Source organism: Musa acuminata, chromosome BXJ3-3, assembly GCF_036884655.1.
Source record: "Musa acuminata AAA Group cultivar baxijiao chromosome BXJ3-3, Cavendish_Baxijiao_AAA, whole genome shotgun sequence".
In the NCBI taxonomy this organism is placed as follows: Eukaryota; Viridiplantae; Streptophyta; class Magnoliopsida; order Zingiberales; family Musaceae; genus Musa; species Musa acuminata.
This window is the reverse complement of record NC_088351.1, coordinates 32,333,453-32,355,033: the sequence shown is the minus strand read 5'-3', so window position 1 is coordinate 32,355,033 and position 21,581 is coordinate 32,333,453. Positions and strand designations below refer to the sequence as shown.

Sequence of the window (21,581 nt, the reverse complement as noted above, 5' to 3'; positions counted from 1 at the left end):
ATATCTTAGATATTGTTGAGACATGTAACATGCACTGGAAACATCCTCTTTAGGAAGGGATCTTGGAGACTGACTAAATGGTCAAAAAGTAGAGAGAGACTAAAGAAACCAGTGTTGGTAAGCATGGAGGGAGGGGAATCATGAGGGCTGACATATCTGGTTTTGTGATCTAGGCATGAACAACATAGTATAAGCCTCATCCACATCAACTGGCAAAACAATAAAAGAAACATGATGTAGAACTGGAATACGTAGGATTTACATGAGTATTCAGCCAATTCATGGATTTACATCTACAGCTACAGAATGGGGATAATAATACATGTTTAACCTTGATGTGTTTTATACACTTCATGTACTTAGAACACTTGGAATAGGAGAGCACAGTAGCTAAGACTGACCAAAGATATGATCTACCTGATTAGTGTAACCTTAATAAGACTCTGGATTTGTGCTCAGTAAATACCATGTCATTTCTTTTCAGATTTGCCGAGCTTACTGAATACATTGTGCATGCATTTGTACTCCAAACTCATCAGCACGATAGAAAAAGCTAATCTCTGATAAGGGGTCACCAAAGAAGACTGATCTCATTTGTCCATCCTTCATCTCACCCATTAACTCTCTCTCTCTCTCTCTCTCTCTCTCTCTCTCATAATTACTGCCAAATCAATACATCAAAATCCGGGGACTTTCCTCGTGCGTTCTCTCTCTACGTAGACCAAGCGCCTGCTAATACCAAGAAAGGTAAAAATGAGATAGAAAGAATAACATAAGAGAGAGAGAGAGAGTAGAGAAGATGAGTGTGCTACCTGCAACCCATACGAGGACACGAACCCTTGTCTTCCGGGACCTTGGGGCTATTTCATTCTCCAAATGCTTCCCAAAGTCCTAGACATATCGGATGATACTGCTTACCCGACATAGGATCCTCCTCGTTACCTTTAATATGTTGCTTCCTCCCCTTATCACACTACCAACCTAATGTTCTTCATCCACAGTCACTACAATATCATTTAATGGTGGAGAGAGAGAGAGAGAGAGAGAGAGAGAGAGAGAGAGAGAGAGAAAGGAGTGGACTCTATCTCGGTTGATGCACAGCTTGCTGAAACTTTGACCGTCAAAGACGAGAAAGAAAGGTCGTAAAACACATGGCCTCCATCCTCTCTCTCTTGAATGCATATTATATACGCAAAAACCCTAAACAAAGAATAGTTTAATGCAGATGGTAGTAACTAATAACCTTCCAAAATGGCAAAAGCAAACAAAGGAGACACCTCTAGGGTTTCTGCCATGGCAGGACTCACGTGCACAGCCACGGTGCTTTGCGGCAAGTACCCTTTTCTTCTGTGTCTCCTTTTATTGTATGATTAAACAGCTACGTACGTCCGAGCTAAGAGGTTCGAGTGGTCTGTGCAGGTTCTATTACATGTCGAGCGGATCTTCACATGCATGCAGACATGCATGTATCTGTTCCACGTCCCAGTGAGTGTCCCCAAACGTGAGATACAAGGACTCATGCGATGGACAAAAAGTAGAAAGAATGTGTGCGCCTCTTCATCCGGGAGCCTTCCCCCTAGGGTTCGATTCAGTGCACCGTAATCACAGCCCTCTTGGACACATAGCAGAGAGAGAGAGAGAGAGAGAGAGAGAGAGACGGCTGAAGGGGGGTGGTCGGCAACACAAGAGTGTGGTGAATAATCAATGGAAAAGTGGGAACGGTTCTTGCGGTAAGTGGCCAACCAATGGCGCCTGGGAGAGAACGACGACGCTTCGTGGGGAGAGTAAAACGCAAGGAAAGGTTAAAACCTAAGGTTAAACAAAAGGAAACATAATCTATTGCCGTCACTCTTCAATCTACCACATAAACAATGGAGCAATCCACGCCCATTTGCACATTTTATACTCATACTTGAGCCATCTTTCTACTCCGGCTGGTACAACAACAGTTCACCGAGTTTTACTAAGTGGCCCATAAGACTGGGTAAAGTGAAAACAAAGAGGTGGAAGAGTGAGAGACAAAGAGAGAGCACAGTGGTCAAGGAGAAAGTGGGAGGAGTCTTCATTATTCAAAGGGGTTGGCCTGGGAGAAATCAGCGGACGCCCGTGCCTTCTCGGAAAGAATAATTCTTGAACTTTTTCCATGCACAAAGATCAATGCAGAGAGAGAGAGAGAGAGAGAGAGAGAGAGGAGGAGAGAAAAGGGTGGGTTGAGGAGGGAGAGAAGGATCCAATCCCAGCACGACCAACCTTAGCGCGATTTCCATGAACGTTACTCGGTTCTGCCATAGAGCTCGCTAGGGTTTCATACACCTTCCTCTTCTTGAGCTAGCTAGCCATGTCCAAATCCATGCACAGTCTAACCTTGAACTTTGTTTTCACTGTTCATGACCCACAATGGACATTTACTTTCACGTATTGTTGTACTTGTTTTGACCTGTTCTCTGATTAGGGTTCGTGGGGGTAGAAAGAGAGAGAGAGAGAGAAGGTGAATACATTAATTGACTGCATGCCTGTCTTGGGTTTGTCGGATATAAACCCCTCCTATTTTCCAAATCGAATCTTGTAAACCCCAAGGAAATCCTTGTATATTGCACTGCTTTGTGGAAGGAGGAGGGAGTTGAGTACTCGCACAATGATGAAAGAGTAGATTTAGATTCATGCCTTTTGACTCGGAAGACTTGTCATGTCGTTCTCCACAAGCTGGTAATTCAGGTTTGGAGAAGAAGAAACACAACATGTCGATCCTCCTGCATCACCTGCGCGCGCAGGTGAGCTCCTGCACGTAGATTCGTGCACGCAATCAAAGCCACCGTGTGCTGCGGTAGCATGAATCCACCATATGCTTCTCCTACGTCTTAATTGACATTAATCCAACATTTCATTGTTTTGTAGGTCGCCATGGAATGAATGCTTTTGGTGCACATAATATTGGATTCGGATTTTAATTGGGTGTAAATATGAATATTATTACATTAATTAACATCACCAAAGAATACTTAACCACAAACGATAGTGATACAATGATTTGCCATTGAATCTCCTTTTCCAATTAATGGTAAAGTTATTCAAAGTTTGTCATTAGGAATATATAATGAGAAATGTGAAAATAGTTAGTGATGAAAATTTTTGTGGAAGTTTTAAGAAGGATATTTTAATGATAAATAATGTTTCATCATTAAAAACTTCCTTGGTAATTAACCCATCAATAAATCACATTTTAGTGATACATCTGAATGTTTGTAGCATAAAGTTTGTGGCTAATTAGGGATATAATAAAATATTAAAACAAAAAGAAGAATGAGAGTATAATAGTAACACTTTCAATGACTAATTAGGGATTTTCTATTAGCTTATCCTTATTTAATTGTTTGTTGAATGCTAATTGGCAATAATAGCCTTTAAAAGCTCATTATGATGGTAAGAACATCAAGAGAATTTTAAACATTTAGTGTATATATATATATATATATATATATATATATATATATATATATTTGAAGAAATAAGATATTTATACAGAATTAACTTTAAAATATTAACTAAAAATTTCTTATGAGAAGTGCTAATAGTTTGTGACCTTTGGAGTTCTACTAAGTTTTTTGGGCCTATAATTAGTAGTCAGCTAATTGATTTCAGAAAATAATTTGTAAATTACTTGAAAAAAAGGCCTATTAGTTTATACAAAAATAAATAATTGATTAGTATTTGAAAAAAATAAATAATATTAGTTTAGTTTAACAATTAACCTTTTGATAAAAGGAATTAATACGCATTATATTCCTTAATATTCACAGGAATATTAATAAAGTGCATAAATAAGTGAAGTATACACATGTGTACGAATACATATGTATACGTATAGATACATGTATACGAGGCAACATGTAAAAGGCGTTAAAAGAGGGAAGATATCAAGAAAGGGGGGAGGGATTCGACGGACGGCGATGGGGATCCGATGCTTCGCCTCCCTTCTCCTTCTCCTCTCCCTCTCCTTCTCCGACTTCGGTCGAGCCGTCTCCTCCCTCGATACAGATCTCGGAACCGCCCGCGTCGTCTTCCAGGTTCTTCTCGCTCCATCCACTTCGTGATTGTCCTAGTCAATTGAATCTTGGAAATCTCAGCGTTGTTGGAATCTGAATGATTTACCGCATTTTTTAGGTCAGGGTAATAATGTGTTTGATCTGAGATCTCGCGGTTAAGGTTAGATTCTTGGGGTTCTTGGGATCGGTTGTGCTCTTGGGAGACGGAACAATCGACTTTCCTGATCTTAGTTCAGGGTTTCTCAGATAGGCTTTTTGCTGATGCGTGCGATCCGATGATGCTGCTGCATGGGTTCGCTATTTCTCGCTTATGAAATTGATGTGTACTAACAATTAATTGGTTGTGATTGTTCATCACGAACACTTTGGACGCGTAAATTCTCTTTTACTTCGTTGCGTGGATGTAGGGAAGTTACATTGAACGAGATATTCTGCAAGTACGACTCAGAAAATTAGTTAGGCAGAGAAGATATGAAACAAGAAAATTTGTATTCACCTGATGAAGCTTAAAACTGTTTAACCAATCTTTGTTATGATTTCATGGCATTATGACAGAGTTAAGACAAATAGAATAGGTTTGGTGGGAACGTTGGTGGTTTGCCCGAGAGGGGCATGGCAATATTTGTTATGATCTCTCATGGTATAATAACAGAGTTAAGACGAATAGAATAGATGTCTAGTGAGAACATTGATGGTTTGTCAGACGGGCATTGTGCAGTGATGCACAATCAGAAATAGTGAAGGAATGAGGTATTCAAAGCCAATTTAGTTACTGTTTCGAGCCTCATGGAAGTTTTTGAAATCTCATGAATAGATGTATCCTAAGCCTTCTGAAGCTAAAAAGAGAATGGCCTAACCTAAATATTTTTGGATGATTTTATGATCGGTGCTAAGGAAGAGAAGGAATAATCTACTGAATATAATGTAAAAAAAGATAATAATTTACATGGTTAACCTTGAATAGTTGCGGAGGTCATAAAACATTTCTGCTTTGTGCCATTTGTTGCTTTGGAGTCTTCAACAATTTTAAGTTAAATGAATACTTTGGCTTCTAAAATATTATTCCTTTGCCATTTTGGAGCTGAGTGAAGCTTCGGTCAACATTTGGAATGAGTTTAGCTCAGGAGGAAAGGTCAGGAACAATATCTAAAGAAACATGGCTTTGGAAGCACCTAGAGAGTATGGCGTCTTATGTACAGTGCTCCTACTGTTAGGGGAGACACTGATTGGCCGATTAATGTACAACTTCTGGTCTTTCTTGATAATAATATGCTGTGGAATGATTTGGCCATATAACTATGTATGTTAGATTGTACCTTCTTTTTTAAGAAGAAACTTTGCCTACACCACTAACCTTTTTGAATGTCTCACAACCAGTTTTTTCCAAGTTTTAAATTATAAATTTTGAAAATTTGATGATTCAATGTTGTTCAGGATATGTTTTATATAACTATATAACATTGCGCCTTATGTGCAGACAGCTTATGGTGACATTGAATTTGGTTTTTTTCCTCATGTGGCCCCCAAAACTGTCAAGCATATCTTCAAACTTGTGCGGCTTGGTTGCTATAACACAAACCACTTCTTCCGGGTAGTGGTCATAACGCTTAATTTTCTTATGTCAATACAACAATAAAATATTTAATCTTTCACAGTAAAGTTGACTGTCAATCTTGACAGGTGGATAAAGGTTTTGTTGCACAAGTGGCTGATGTTGTAGGAGGCAGAACTTCTCCAATGAATGAAGAGCAAAGGTTGGAAGCTGAGAAAACTGTTGTAGGTGAATTTAGTAGTGTCAAACATGTGAGAGGCATTCTTTCAATGGGAAGGTAACTTTCTTAATATATAATGGCTATTTGATCCTAAGATTCATTGAGATCTGTCATCAATTGCCTTTGGCTTGTATATGTGTCTGTGATTGTCTCTATTGGGATTATTAACTTTATTGCAGGGTTTTTTTCTTTCTTTTAGTTAGAATATAAATGTGTTATCTTGTTATCATTTTCTAACCATTATCATGTTATCTTAAAATGATACATGGACTGAAAGGTTTTAATTTTTGGACCACTCTAGAGGATGAATACCAATTTTGCTATTACTATGAGTCCAAAGGGGATGATCTTAAGTTTTACTAGTCATCAATTAGCATCAAAATATTTGCGTTGGATCTGGTAGATATCCAAAATTTTCATGTCAGTTTGTCAAATCAAAGTAATGTTTTTTCAGCCTATAACCATACACTATGGTAGTCTTCCTTATCAATGGATCGGTTCCCTAGATTGCTTTATATCATGGTTATGTACCTTGGACTGTTATATCTATGACTATTAGAGTCAAAGCTGCAAATAAGATAAGATATTTTCTACAGAGAATTTCACAATTAGCAAGATAGAATATGCATAAGAACAGTAATTTAAATTCTGTTCAACTGCACTAGAAGACTATATTCTAGAAAGTGTCTGAAACCTCCCTGTGAAAATATCTATTAGGTCTTATAAATGGTAACGATGATGCAAGTGGTTATTAACTTTGAATAGACTGCTTTATTCTGAAATATGTAAATGGAAGCTTTTCTGCCCTTGCATATGAGCCTTTTGCTGAGTTTTAAGTCTTCCTTTCCTCTAGGTACTCTGATCCAGATAGTGCTTCATCTTCTTTTTCTATTCTTTTAGGCGATGCACCTCACCTTGATGGCCAGGTATTGCATGCTTGTTGGTTGCTTATATATCTGAATTTCAAACTGAAAAGTTCTTCCTACACTGACATTTTTCTGACATGCAATAATGTAGTATGCCATTTTCGGAAGGGTGACTAAAGGTGATGATACATTAAAAAAACTGGAAGAGCTTCCTACTCGACGTGAAGGGATCTTTGTCATGGTAAGTTTTCCGAGTTAACCACTCGGTAATCCAAGTATCTGGCCAATCGCAACCTTTTCTCTACTAAACATTGTTCAAACGACCAACCTTACCCCTCAACCCTGTCTATTCATTGCTGTTGTACATGTACTCACTATTTGTAGGCACATCATTGACTGAACCAAATATATGCTTACCTCTATTTGTGACTCCTAGATTCTTCTGCTATGTTTTCTTTGATGAAAATCCTGTAGTTGTGTGGTAAGTGCAGGCATGCTGAACATGGTACGTAAAAAGCACCAAATAGCTGGAGCTGCATGTCCGGTCACCAGTTTTACATTATAACTATGGCTTTCTTATGTACTACTTAGTGTTGTTTCTATTTTTCCTGTTTGTGTACTGAAGTCATTCTTGCTTTTGCAGCCTACGGAGCGCATCACCATCTTCTCAACTTATTATTATGGTGAGGATGATCAATTTTTCTACCTCACATTGTTCAGAAGCACATATATCTCAATGTTGTTAAAGGAATGAACGATAGAATTCTGATGAACCGGTTTCCGCTTTTTGATAGTATCACATTAAAGTATGCTTGATCATATCATCTGTTGGTTCTTTTAATATTTTTTCTGAGTTTCATTTTTTTTCTTTGGCAAAATAAGAGTAGCCTCTTGTCCTGAGGCTATGTACTTGAACTGCATTCTGTAGTTTACTGGCTTTCTTTAGAAATTGATGATTGGCATGGACTTGGATCTTGATCAGTCAGTTCCATAAGCATTAGAATACCATGATCACCTGTTTGACATTGGTTGATATCTATTTTATGAAATTATCCTGTTTGTTGATTGCCTGTTGTTTGTTGATTATATGTTCTAACATCACTAAAACTGAATTTTAAAGTTCATGCTTAAAGTTGGAACAAACACGTCTAACCATTTTGGTTGTTGTCTTCCTAGTTTTAACTCAATTTTTCATAGGTTTCTGTTCCTTTGTAAAAGAGTTACCACAAACTCTCTGATCAACTGTCCTTTATATGGTGAAAAGGAAATCTCTCTATATTTGCAAAAAATATACTTTTTTTTTGCAACAGATTCCTCTTCAACTGGTTGCATGTTACTGTCATTTCAGGTGTAATCTCATTTGCAGCACCTCCTTACATGTCCAGGACTTACAATCCTATTCTTGTGGTTATGTGATTAGATGTTGAAATCAAGTGGTTGCAGTAGTTTAGTTAGGAATTTTAGCTTATACTGGATCAGCTTATTCTCCATGTGAAATTACACTGTTTATTTTCTTTTATTATTTCTGTCTAATTTTCTGGTATTATTGTTTTATCTCTATCTTCTAGATACCAGGGTAGAGAATTGTGAATGGGAAAAGGAAAACCTCAAGAGAAGACTTTCTGAATCTTTAATCGAAGTTGAAAGACAGGTGGGTGAAAAATATTTGGGTGTTGACTAAACCTAAAGAATCTTTCATTTGATTATTGTTCTTCTTTGTCTAATTTGCAGAGAATGAAATGCCTCCCGTAAATGGGCCAGAGGTATGTGTAGATGACTAAAGTATCTGACAGGGCAAACTCACTGGTTGATATATATATCAAGAGCTTTTTTATTTGCAGTAATGGATTTAAAAAAGAAAAACTAACGATGATTGCTCTATTGTTAAGATTTTAATGGAATCAAGAGTTAATGCATGGTGGAACACAGCCGCAACTTGGTAAATCAAGTGTTAATTACGACCCTAAATGTGTGGCCGTTTGCTTCCTGAATGTTCTGCACGGTTTTTCGTGTAAGTGACCAGTGTAAAAAGGTTGTAGTGCAGAAAGGAAGATATATTAGGCTTGGTCACTCATATCTGGAATGATCTTGCTTGTGATGTGTGTATTCTTCAAGGAGTCTGGAAGAGATTAGAGGTCAGATGAACTAGAAGGCTTGTGGTTACCTAAAAAATTATATATATATATATGCCTGGTTTTGTAATTTTCAGTGGCTCATATTCCCCCACAAGAGCTTTGGCCATCTAGTTAGGTTTGGTTGAAGTGTCAAAACAACATGGTGCTCTAAAGAAACACCACTTGATCTCCTCCGTGTCACATGATTCCAGAGCACCCAACTGTGAAATTAGTCTCTTGGCATTTTGATTGCGTGCCTCCCATCTTTGTGGCTCAAGATTTTTTGCTTCAAAATAAAGAGTTAGATTCGTCATCAGCAAGTTGTGCTTCCCCGGTTCTTTTGGGGGTGTAATACTTGGCTGAAAGCTCGTGATAATATCCTTATGTAGCATGATATCACAATGTATAATTGACATACTCTTGTTGTCAGCAACAACCCCTTGTGTGACTAACAGTGGCCATAAATTAAGCAACCATCGGTAATCTCATCTTTGAGGAGAAGCTTCTGCTCTTAATTGATAGCCCCAATGATGGGCAAGATGATTGCCTTGGTGCCATGGCCATCAAATTGCCTTATCCCGGTGCTTTATAGGTTCATAGGGATAGAAAACAGCTGACAATGTCGGCTCCCAACCAAACCGATACATGCATTTGAAATGTTCCAGATCATACTTGAGCTGTGTAACAGCTCTTTGCTTGGGAACAGTTAGCTACTAACTTTGGTTTCTCTTGTATAATGCATGAATGAAATAGTGTCAGAGATACGACCCTAAATGCTTGCATCTGTACCGGTAGTCTCAGCATGCAATGCGCGCACTGAAATCAACTGGTTAAAATCAACCTATTTGGGTTGTATAATTGCTTTTGTAGACCTTTTTTGCTGTCATTAGTCCCCACGAGCTTGTCATTGTTTCCGACACTGTATCTCATCATTGCTTGAGCTGAACTTGGGTCCCTAGGAAACCTGCCTGGACTTTGCTAATCCATTAATATTTTCCAGCTTGGATTCAAGTCGTGTTAGAGAGAATCTGTGTACCTTGCGAGATAATAAAAGTTTACTGATTTCACCTGCTTCCTTATTGAAAACTCGATGTGGATGTTTCTTAGGCTAAAATAAGGTACTTGTATAATTGCATCGACCTGCGTCCACATGATCCGTCGATTAAAGAAACAATGATTCCTGATGACTTCTGTAAGGACCTCTCCATCAATCGGGCTGAAGCTCATGTGCCCCATGATGCACGCTGCAGCAAACAGAAAGCTCAGCAAAATAATCTGTACTTGGTCGATTCCACTTCCACAGTCAGCAGCTCTAATCTACGAAATCTAAAGCAGCGCATACTGTTCTCATTCTCAAACCTCTCTAACAGTTGGTTTAGCCCAGCACTAGTTCAATTAAACCACGGAATGCTTATAGACTCAGTAGTAGTCCAAGTTCCATGATCGAGTAGCCTCTATCGTTATCATGCAAAGCTCATCATCTCCTCTTGCATGTGAAAGGCAACCTGTGGGATATTGTAGCTCTCGTTTGCCACCACACCTTGTGTAACATTCCTTCAGAGGCAACTAGTTACGAGTTTGTTTGTAATGGTCAGATATGGTAGAAGCAAGCATGAGTAAGCATGACTTCAGAAACTCCAAACATCTTTTTGCTTGCTTCACCTCAAGGGGTGTGATTCGTAGATCCACAAGCAGTGAATCTAATATTTAAGTTGGATGTAACGTGGCCTGCGTGGTTCCCCCTGACACAACCCCTGTGTCGTTGGCTGCTTCTTCGCCGCAAGTCCCACTTGCATGCACACACAGTCTCTCTCTCTCTCTCTCTCTCTCTTTCCCTCTCTCTCACATCAATGTTTAAATACGGCAATTATCTTTCTCCATGCACTTGTTTTCTCATCACCACCTTCTGTGTCTCTCCCTTGTGCCCTATTTACCTCTCTCTCTCTCTCTCCTCCTTTTCCTCACTCCTGATCGCATCCCTCTTCACCTCCTCTTCTCATTGTCTTTTCATCCGTCAGCTCACACTCTATCATCCTCAAACTCGACTGACCATCCTCTCTCCGGAAGTAAAACCTTAGAGCTCCGACCTCTTCCATCTGCAAACACATTGCTCGAACCACTCGACCGTCACCAACACCAAAGGATGTCCAGCAGGAGATCTCGATCGAGGCAGTCGGGCTCGACAAGGATCACCGACGAACAGATCAACGAGCTGATCTCGAAACTCCAAGCTGTTCTTCCTGAAGCACGTCGCGGAGGCAACGATAGGGTATGGTGTGAGACAATGTGCCTAATTAGTACTGTTGGTTTAGGTGGTGTTTAAAGTTTCGCGTTCATGGGTGCAGGTGTCAGCAGCCAAGGTGTTGCAGGAGACTTGCAGCCACATCAGGAGATTGCATCGAGAGGTTGATGACTTGAGTGAGAGGCTGTCGGAACTGCTCGACTCAGCTGACCTAAATAGCGCTCAGGCCGCCTTCATCAGAAGCTTGCTGATGTGATTCCATCCACGCCTGTTCACCACATTAGTAGTGCTCATTTCGGAGTCTTTGATCGATGTACTGAAAGCTTTGCTTGATCTTTCCCGTACTTACGTATGATCAAACTCTTCTTTTCTCTGATTCCAAGAGTTTTCTTGTTCATCTTGACCATGACTAATTGCCCGAGCCTTGATTGACACAATGAGATACAAATGCACTTGTAGAAGTGCATCATCCATTAGAGAGCTCCATTGCCAGATCGGTATGAGAAATGCCAATTGACCATTTCATTGGAGTGTAGGACAAGAACATGGGTAGTATGGGAAACTGTTGGCATGGTTTGTATCTGGGAAAGATAAATACTATATCTATGGAATTCATAAAATTTATCCATAAATTATATGTTAGCTATCTGTACCTGAAATTAAATCATATTAATCGATTACATAATATTCTTATTTGTGATGTATTTATGATCAATTACATAATAAGAGTAATTACTTTGAGACTTGAGGGCTCGCTGGCTTACACTGATCTAACCTTCAACACAGTGAAACTACTGAATTTGATCTCAAGGTCTTGAGATCCACGAAACTTAGACCCCATACTTTATCATGGATATCTTTTTTTGCTGAGGTTGAGTGAGAAGCCTTGAGTAGTCTAAAGCATCACTATGAGATTCCTCAGGCACAATAGTATGCTCATGTCCTACTCAGATTTTAACTTTTCTGATAACAAAGCATAATCATTGTTAATATCAATTTTGATCCTCCGCCCATTGGGTTAAGTTTCACATGAACAAGCTGACTTTAAAGAGGGAGGGGAAGTTTTCTCGAGGTAGAGGATGACTTCGGCACTTGATCGTAATGCCTAAAGTTTCTTCGAGATTTATGTCAGGAGTATGTCTAACAAGACTCTTTTGTCGCCCGACGTAGACGTGAAAAAAAAAAAGAGCTTACACTCGGAGAGATCATAGACTTAATTCAAAGAATATTTTTGTTAGGATCTAATAATACAGATGTGTCATGGTAAATATCATTAGTCTATGTTGGTGGGATCTGATTGACTAGGATTGATCTATCAAACTTTGATTGGTATAAAAACATTCATCATCTCAATAATGATGTTAATTGAGCTCAAACATTTATTGATGGCTGGCTTGGCATGAGCTTGAATTGAAAACAATGCATACTAAGAACTAATTTTGCTATGTTCTTTCAGTGTTACAACAGTAAACTATGTTTGTATGGAAGTCCGAATTATATTAACCATAATTTTCAGCAAAATGCACAGTTCAATATTTATTGCACCACATAAATTGTTCTGCTGATAAAGGAAGCAGAACAAACGCTGTGTCATCTGACTGCACACCTGACGGAGAACTGCTATATTCTTCCATGGTAAAAGAACAACAGAAGCTAAAACACTCACCAAACCCGAAGCACTGTCGATCACTGCCATTGGAGTCTTTGTAGGGAGACGTGGTCTTTGGGGGGCAACGAGTGGCTCCTGGGGAGTGGGAAGGGTTGTCGCCGGCGGCCGAGGCGCGGGTGCTTTGAGGTGGTATAGGGAAGCTGTAGCTCTGCAAGTAGGGACCGGGAGAAGCGTATGTAGGTTTCTGGAACACCAATCAATGTGAAGCTGAGCCTCCACATTGCTTTGGAAACCGAGGATACACACGAGGAACATTCCCTGAGAAGACATCCCTTGGGATGTGGGTAAGATTGCAGGTGACCGTGGGAACTGAAGCAGAGAGATATATGTCTCCGATAAGGAGTTCGGAGTCAAACACATGGAAAGAGACGGAACGGTGAGAGTTCGGTCCTGCCGTCAGAACTTTCAATAGAATGTGTAATCTATTTTATTTGTTGGCATCCATATATAATTTATTATTAAGAGATTTATATTAACGTTATAAAAATACATGAAAAAAATATTTATTTTGCATTTTAGACATAAATTCTTTCTCTTTTGTAAGAAATTCGAAAGAGTTTTTTTTATCTGATTTTCAAGTTAGTAGTATGAGGTATATAAGTATAGATGTGAATAGTAAAAAAATAATTAAAAAATAATAATTTTTTTTATTATGTTGAAGATGAACTTTTATACTTTGATCGTAAAGGAAAAAAAATTTCATAAAATATTTATAGGAAAACAACTTTTAATTATCTATAATAGTCTTTCATTAACTTTTTGTCCATGTGGGTAATAAGAGATAACGATAACTCATAAATCATCTATCTTGAATTCTTACCCATATAGGTAGATGGATGAAGGATGTGTTGGGCTGATGGCCCATATTCAGCCCATGTGGGCTTTATCAGCCCACAGCCCACACCCCCTCTTAACCTAACCCTAATTAAGATTAGGGGGTGTGGTGGCTACGTTTTAGAGGCAGATTAAAGCTATAAAAAGGTAGCAACGAGGCAGATCTTTGAAGCCACGAGATTCCAAAGAGAAGAAGGAGAACAAGGCAGAAAAGGAAGAGAAAGAAAGGGAAGAAGACAAGGACAACGCAGAGAGACTGTTCTCAAACATCTAGTAGTGTTCTCATCTCAGGTTAGATCAAATCTACAGTAGGCTCTTGCTGTGATTACTTGGGAGGTTTTAGATATTGTGGGCAGTGACGTGATCCTTGTATCCCAATTATTCTCTTATGGTTATTGCTAGGGTTTTGGGCAAGAGATTGAGATTTGTACATTCATTATTCTCATAGTGGATTATCTCTAGTTTGCCCCGTGATTTTTACCCTTCACATTGAAGGGGTTTTCCACGTATATCTTAGTGTTTTGTTTGATTGTGTTTCCATTTTATTCCGCTACGTATTTTGGTCTTCTAGTATTTGTTCCTATACAAAGGTTATTCCTGTTTATATCCCCATCAACTGGTGTCAGAGCGGGGTTTTGGTGATTTAATTTTTGTATTTGAACATGGAGGCCAGTAATATTTCTCGCATGATTAGTTTGAATGGAAATAATTGGATGATATGAAAACCAAGAATGAAAGATCTCTTGTATTGCAAAGATTTGTATGGACCTTTGCAGGGGGATAGTGCAAAACCTACAACTATGACAGATGATGAGTGGAAGAGGTTAGATCGAAAAACAATTGAGTTTATTAGATAGTGGCTTGATGATAGTGTCTTTCACCATGTTTCTACTGAAATTTCTGCATATTCTCTTTGGAAAAAAATGGAAAGTCTCTATGAAAGAAAAACAGCCGGCAACAAAGCTTTTTTGATCAGAAAACTTGTGAACCTAAAATATAAAGAGGGTGCTTCTATTGCTGAGCATTTGAATGAAATACAGAGTATTACTAACCAGTTATCCTCTATGAAAATGTCTCTTGATGATAAGTTACAGGCATTGTTACTTCTCAGTTCATTACCAGAAAGTTGGAAGACACTGGTGGTTTCCCTCAGTAATTCTGCACCAATGGTATTATCACTATGAGTCAAGTAACAAGCAGTTTGTTGAATGAGGAGTTAGAAGAAAGAGTTCAGCAACATCTCAGAATGATTTACAAGCACTTATCTCAGAGAATAGAGGAATGTCAAAGTCTAGAAGCAATTCATGTATGGGTAGGAGCAAGTCAAGATCAAGAAAAGATATTGTTTGCTATAACTGTGGTGAGAAATGATATTACAAGAACCAATGTAAGCAACCTAAGAAGAACAAGAAAAAGGAAAAATAAGTGGAGTCTACAGAGTCAAAGGATAATACTACAGCTACAGTGCAGGGTGGTGATTATTTGATTTTGTCTCCTTCTGATGATATTTTTTCTTGTGTGTGTCAGGATCTTGAGTGGGTGATTGACACAGGTGCTTCTTATCATGCTACACCTCGGAGAGAGTTTTTTGCTACATACAGGTCTGGAAACTTTGGTGTTGTCAAGATGGGTAACTATGGCACAGTAGACATCATTGGCATGGGTGATATCCATTTAAAGACCAACCTTGGCTGCAAGTTGGTACTTAAGGATGTGAGGCATGTGGTTGACTTGAGGCTGAATTTAATTTCAGTTGGAAGACTAGATGATGAAGAGTATGAAAGCAGATTTCACAGAGGGCAATGAAAGCTCAGTAAGGATTCTCTTGTTATAGCTAGTGGAAAGAAATGTCATACTTTGTACAGGTTGCAGGCTAAAGCTTATGATGAGCAATTAAATGCTACAGAGAAAGACTTCAGTATGGAGTTGTGGCATAGGCGATTGGGACACATGAGCGAGAAGGGGCTGCAAGCTCTTTCCAAAAGAGAGGTATTACCATATCTCAGAGGTATACATCTGAACCATTGTATTGATTATTTGGCTAGTAAACAACATAGAGTTTCATTTGCTAGTGCTGCTTTGTCTAGAAAAATGCATGTCTTAGACCGTATGTGGTCCTTTGAGGACAAAAACTCCTGGTGGATCTGTTGATGTTCTTGGTATAAGTTGTGCACTTTATTTTGTCACTTTTATAGATGATTTTTTCAGAAAAGTTTGGGCTTATGCTTTGAAGACCAAAGATCAGGTTATTAATGTCTTCAAAGAGTTTCATGCCAGGGTTGAAAGGGAGACAGAAAGGAAATTGAAATGCATAAGATCAGATAATTGTGGTGAGTATACGGGATTGTTTAATGACTATTGCAAGTCACATGAGATCCAACATGAGATGACAGTTCCTGGTACACCTTAGCATAATACAATTGCAGAGAGGATGAACCGCACCATCATGGAAAAGATCAGATGTATGCTTTCACAAGCCGAGCTACTCAAAAGGTTTTGGGATGAGGCTTTGAGGACTGCAGTTGATGTGATCAACTTATCACCATGTACAGCCCTAGATGGTGATGTTGCAGAGCATGTATGGTCAGGGAAAGATGTTTCCTACAGACATTTGAGAGTATTTGGTTGTCACACATTTGCACATATTCCAGACAATGAGAGATCCAAGCTGGATGGTAAGTCTAAAGAATGTATTTTTCTTGGTTACTCACATGATCAGTTTGGTTACAGGCTTTGGGATCCAGAAAAGCAGAAGGTGTTCAGGAGCAGAGATGTGGTCTTCTTTGAGGATCAAACCTTTGAAGATTTGAAGAAGAAGGCACTAGCCAAGACTTCTGCAGAAGGATTAGCAGATTGTGACCCAGTTATTCCTCTAGTATATCAGGGTGATGGGGGAGATGTGCAGGAAAATAGTGTAGAGCCTGATGTTGATTTACCTGCAGGACATGTTGAGCAAGAAGAAGTAGGAGATCAAGTTCCCGCAGAACCTCAATTGAGAAGATCTTCTAGACAACGTCAACCTTCCAGAAGATACTCTACAGATGAGTATGTGATGCTTACTGATGCAGGTGAACCAGAGAGTTACCAGGAAGCAGTTGAGAGTGAGCAGAAAGAGAAATGGTTAGTTGCTATGCAGGAAGAGATGGATGCTCTTCAGAAGAACCACACTTATGATTTGGTGCTGCTACCAAATGGAATGAAGGCCTTGAAGAACAAGTGGGTTTTTAGGTTGAAGACTCAAGAATATTGTTCTCAACCAAAGTACAAAGCTAGATTGGTTGTGAAAGGCTTTGGTCAAAAGAAAGGTATTGACTTTGAAGAGATATTTTCTCCTGTTGTTAAAATGTCTTCTATTCGTGTTGCTCTTGGTATTGCTGCTAGCCAGGACTTGGAGGTTGAGTAGTTAAATGTGAAGACAGCTTTCCTTCACGGTGATTTGGAGGAGGAAATTTATATGAAGCAACCAGAAGGCTTCAAAGTCAAAGGTAAAGATAATTTTGTCTGCAAGTTGAAGAAGAGCTTGTATAGGCTAAAGCAAGCTCCAAGACAGTGGTACAGAAAGTTTGATTCATTTATGACAGAAAATGGATACAAAAGAACGGCTTCAGATCATTGTGTGTACATCAAACGGTTTGGTGAGGATTTTATTATTCTCTTACTTTATGTTGATGACATGCTTATTCTTGGGAAAGATATGTCTAAAATTGACAGGTTGAAGAAGGAACTGAGTGAGTCTTTTGCAATGAAAGACATGGGGCCAGCAAAGCAAATACTAGGCATGCAAATTTCCCGTGACAGGAAAAATAAGAAGATTTGGTTGTCACAGGAGAAATACATCGAGAAGGTATTGGAAAGATTTAGTATGAGCAATGCTAAGCCAGTTGGTTCTCCTCTTGTAGGTCACTTCAAGTTGTGCTCAGAACAGAGTCCGTCAAGTGATGAGGAGAAGGAGAAAATGCAAAAGGTACCTTATGCTTCAGTAGTTGGAAGTTTAATGTATGCAATGGTATATACGAGGCCAGACATCGCATATGCAGTGGGTGTTACTAGCAGATTTCTTGCAAATCCAGGCAAAGAGCACTGGGCAACAGTAAAGTGGATTTTTAGATATCTCAGAGGGAGCTCTAAGGTTTGTTTAAGCTTTGGAGGTGGACCACCTGTGTTAACAGGTTACACAGATGCAGATATGACAAGAGATATAGATACGAGGAAGTCTACTTTAGGTTATGTACTTACTTTTGCAGGGGGAGCTGTGTCATGGCAATCCAGGTTACAAAGGTGTATTGCTCTCTCTACCACAGAAGCAGAATATATTGCTGCTACAGAGGTATGCAAAGAAATGTTATGGATGAAAGAATTCTTATAAGAATTGGGGCTGAAACAGGAAAATTATGTGGTGCATTGTGATAGCCAGAGTGCCATCCATTTGTGTAAGAACCCAATGTTTCATTCTAAGTCAAAGCATATAGATGTCAGATACCACTGGATTCGAAATATATTTGAAGAGAAGCAGTTGCAGCTTCAGAAAATTCATACAGATGAGAACGGAGCAGACATGTTGATGAAGACCTTACCAAAAGAAAGACAGGAGATATGCCGACAGTTGGTCGGCATTGCTTCACATTGTGGAGTCATGGGACAGCCTCCCTTTTGGGCTGAAGGGGGAGGTTGTTGGGCTGATGGCCCATATTCAGCCCATGTGAGCTTTATCAGCCCACAACCCACACCCCCTCTTAACCTAACCCTAATTAAGATTAGGGGGGTGTGGTGGCTGCATTTTAGAGGCAGATTAAAGCTATAAAAAGGCAGCAATGAGGCAGATCTTTGAAGCCACGAGATTCCAAAGAGAAGAAGGAGAACAAGGCAGAAAAGGAAGAGAAAGAAAGGGAAGAAGACAAGGACAATGCAGAGAGACTGTTCTCAAACATCTAGCAGTGTTCTCATCTCAGGTTAGATCAAATCTACAGTAGGCTCTTGCTGTGATTACTTGGGAGGTTTTAGATATTGTGGGCAGTGACGTGATCCTTGTATCCCAGTTATTCTCTTGTGGTTGTTGCTAGGGTTTTGGGCAAGAGATTGAGATTTGTACATTCATTATTCTCATAGTGGATTATCTCTAGTTTGCCCCGTGGTTTTTACCCTTCACATTGACGGGTTTTTCACGTATATCTTGGTGTTCTGTTTGATTGTGTTTCCATTTTATTTCGCTGCGTATTTTAGTCTTCTAGTATTTTTTCCTATACAAAGGTTATTCCTGTTTATATCCCCATCAACTGGTGTCAAAGCGGGGTTTTGGTGATTTAATTTTTGTATTTGAACATGGAGGCCAGTAATATTTCTCGCATGATTAGTTTGAATGGAAATAATTGGATGATATGAAACGAAGAATGGAAGATCTATTGTATTGCAAAGATTTGTATGGACCTTTGCAGGGGGATAGTGCAAAACCTACAACTATGACAGATGATGAGTGGAAGAGGTTAGATCGAAAAACAATTGAGTTTATTAGACGGTGGCTTGATGATAGTGTCTTTCACCATGTTTCTACTGAAATTTCTGCATATTCTCTTTGGAAAAAATTGGAAAGTCTCTATGAAAGAAAAACAGCTGGCAACAAAGCTTTTTTGATCAGAAAACTTGTGAACCTAAAATATAGAGAGGGTGCTTCTATTGCTGAGCATTTGAATGAAATACAGAGTATTACTAACCAGTTATCCTATATGAAAATGTCTCTTGATGATGAGTTGCAGGCATTGTTACTTCTCAGTTCATTACCAGAAAGTTGGGAGACACTGGTGGTTTCCCTCAGTAATTCTATACCAGATGGTATTGTCACTATGAGTCAAGTAACAAGCAGTTTGTTGAATGAGGAGTTGAGAAGAAAGAGTTCAACAACATCTCAGAATGATTCATAGGTACTTATCTCAGAGAATAGAGGAAGGTCAAAGTCTAGAAGCAATTCACATATGGGTAGGAGCAAGTCAAGATCAAGAAAAGATATTGTTTGCTATAACTGTGGTGAGAAAGGACATTACAAGAACCAATGTAAGCAACCTAAGAATAACAAGAAAAAGGGAAAAGAAGTGGAGTCTACGGAGTCAAAGGATAATACTACAGCTACAGTGCAGGGTGGTGATTATTTGATTTTGTCTCCTTCTAATAATATTTTTTCTTGTGTGTGTCAGGATCTTGAGTGGGTGATTGACACATGTGCTTCTTATCATGCTACACATCGGAGAGAGTTTTTTGCTACATACAGGTCTGGAAACTTTGGTGTTGTCAAGATGGGCAACTATGGCACAGCAGACATCATTGGCATGGGTGATATCCATTTAAAGACCAACCTTGGCTACAATTTGGTACTTAAGGATGTGAGGCATGTGGTTGACTTGAGGCTGAATTTAATTTCAATTGGAAGACTAGATGATGAAGAGTATGAAAGCAGATTTCATAGAGGGCAATGGAAGCTCAGTAAGGGTTCTCTTGTTATAGTTAGTGGAAAGAAATGTCATACTTTGTACAGGTTGCAGGCTAAAGCTTATAGTGAGTAGTTAAATGCTACAGAGAAAGACTTCAGTATGGAGTTGTGGCATAGGCGATTGGGACACATGAGCGAGAAGGGGCTGCAAGCTCTTTCCAAAAGAGAGGTATTACCAGATCTCAGAGGCATACATCTGAACCCTTGTATTGATTGTTTGGCTAGTAAACAACATAGAGTTTCATTTGCTAGTGTTGCTTTGTCTAGAAAAATGCATGTCTTACACCATGTTTATACAGATGTATGTGGTCCTTTGAGGACAAAAACTCCTGGTGGATCTGTTGATGTCCTTTGAGGACAAAAACTCCTGGTGGATCTGTTGATGTTCTTGGTATAAGTTGTACACTTTATTTTGTCACTTTTATAGATGCTTTTTCCAGAAAAGTTTGGGCTTATGCTTTGAAGACCAAAGATCAGGTTATTAATGTCTTCAAAGAGTTTCATGCCAGGGTTGAAAGAGAGACAAAAAGGAAATTGAAATGCATAAGATCAGATAATGGTGGTGAGTATACGGGATTGTTGAATGACTATTGCAAGTCACATGGGATCCAACATGAGATGACAGTTCCTAGTACACCTCAGCATAATGCAATTACAAAGAGGATGAACCGAGCTACTCAAAAGGTTTTAGGATGAGGCTTTGAGGACTGCAGTTGATGTGATCAACTTATCACCATGTACAGCCCTAGATGGTGATGTTGCAGAGCATGTATGGTCAGGGAAAGATGTTTCCTACAGACATTTGAGAGTGTTTGGTTGTCGCGCATTTGCATATATTCCAGACAATGAGAGGTCCAAGCTGGATGGTAAGTCTAAAGAATGTATTTTTCTTGGTTACTCACATGATCAGTTTGGTTACAGGCTTTGGGATCCAGAAAAGCAAAAGGTGTTCAGGAGCAGAGATGTGGTCTTCTTTGAGGATCAAACCTTTGAAGATTTGAAGAAGAAGGCACCAGCCAAGACTTCTGCAGAAGGATTAGCAGATTGTGACCCAGTTATTCCTCCAGTATATCAGGGTGATGTGGGAGATGTGTAGGAAAATAGTGTAGAGCCTGATGTTGATTTACCTGCAGGACATGTTGAGCAAGAAGAAGTATGAGAGCAAGTTCCCGCAGAACCTCAATTGAGAAGATCTTCTAGACAACGTCAACCTTCCAGAAGATACTCTACAAATGAGTATGTGATGCTTACTGATGCAGGTGAACCAGAGAGTTACCAGGAAGCAGTTGAGAGTGAGCAGAAAGAGAAGTGGTTAGTTGCTATGCAGGAAGAGATGGATGGTCTTCAGAAGAACCACACTTATGATTTGGTGCTGCTACCAAATGGAATGAAGGCCTTGAAGAACAAGTGGGTTTTTAGGTTAAAGACTCAAGAATATTGTTCTCAACCAAAGTACAAAGCTAGATTGGTTGTGAAAGGCTTTGGTCAAAAGAAATGTATTGACTTTGAAGAGATATTTTCTCCTGTTGTTAAAATGTCTTCTATTCGTGTTACTCTTGGTAT

At 39.2% G+C, this 21,581-nt stretch overlaps 2 protein-coding genes across 2 annotated transcripts; both read left to right on the top strand.

Moving 5' to 3' along the window:
- The first annotated feature begins 3,899 nt into the window (after nucleotides 1-3,899).
- LOC135632720 (peptidyl-prolyl cis-trans isomerase CYP23-like) lies at nucleotides 3,900-8,883 on the top strand. The gene is made up of 8 exons (XM_065141432.1): nucleotides 3,900-4,064; nucleotides 5,521-5,634; nucleotides 5,724-5,872; nucleotides 6,669-6,741; nucleotides 6,833-6,922; nucleotides 7,325-7,364; nucleotides 8,250-8,332; nucleotides 8,413-8,883. Exons 1-8 carry the CDS (start codon nucleotides 3,948-3,950, stop codon nucleotides 8,431-8,433), a joined length of 687 nt encoding a protein of 228 aa, XP_064997504.1. The 5' UTR covers nucleotides 3,900-3,947; the 3' UTR covers nucleotides 8,434-8,883.
- Nucleotides 8,884-10,677: 1,794 nt separating this feature from the next.
- On the top strand, nucleotides 10,678-11,413 carry LOC135632721 (transcription factor ILI6-like). Its single transcript, XM_065141433.1, has 2 exons — nucleotides 10,678-11,064; nucleotides 11,141-11,413. The coding sequence occupies exons 1-2, from the start codon at nucleotides 10,939-10,941 to the stop codon at nucleotides 11,291-11,293; spliced, it is 279 nt and encodes a 92-aa protein (XP_064997505.1). The 5' UTR covers nucleotides 10,678-10,938; the 3' UTR covers nucleotides 11,294-11,413.
- The last annotated feature ends 10,168 nt before the right edge of the window (nucleotides 11,414-21,581 follow it).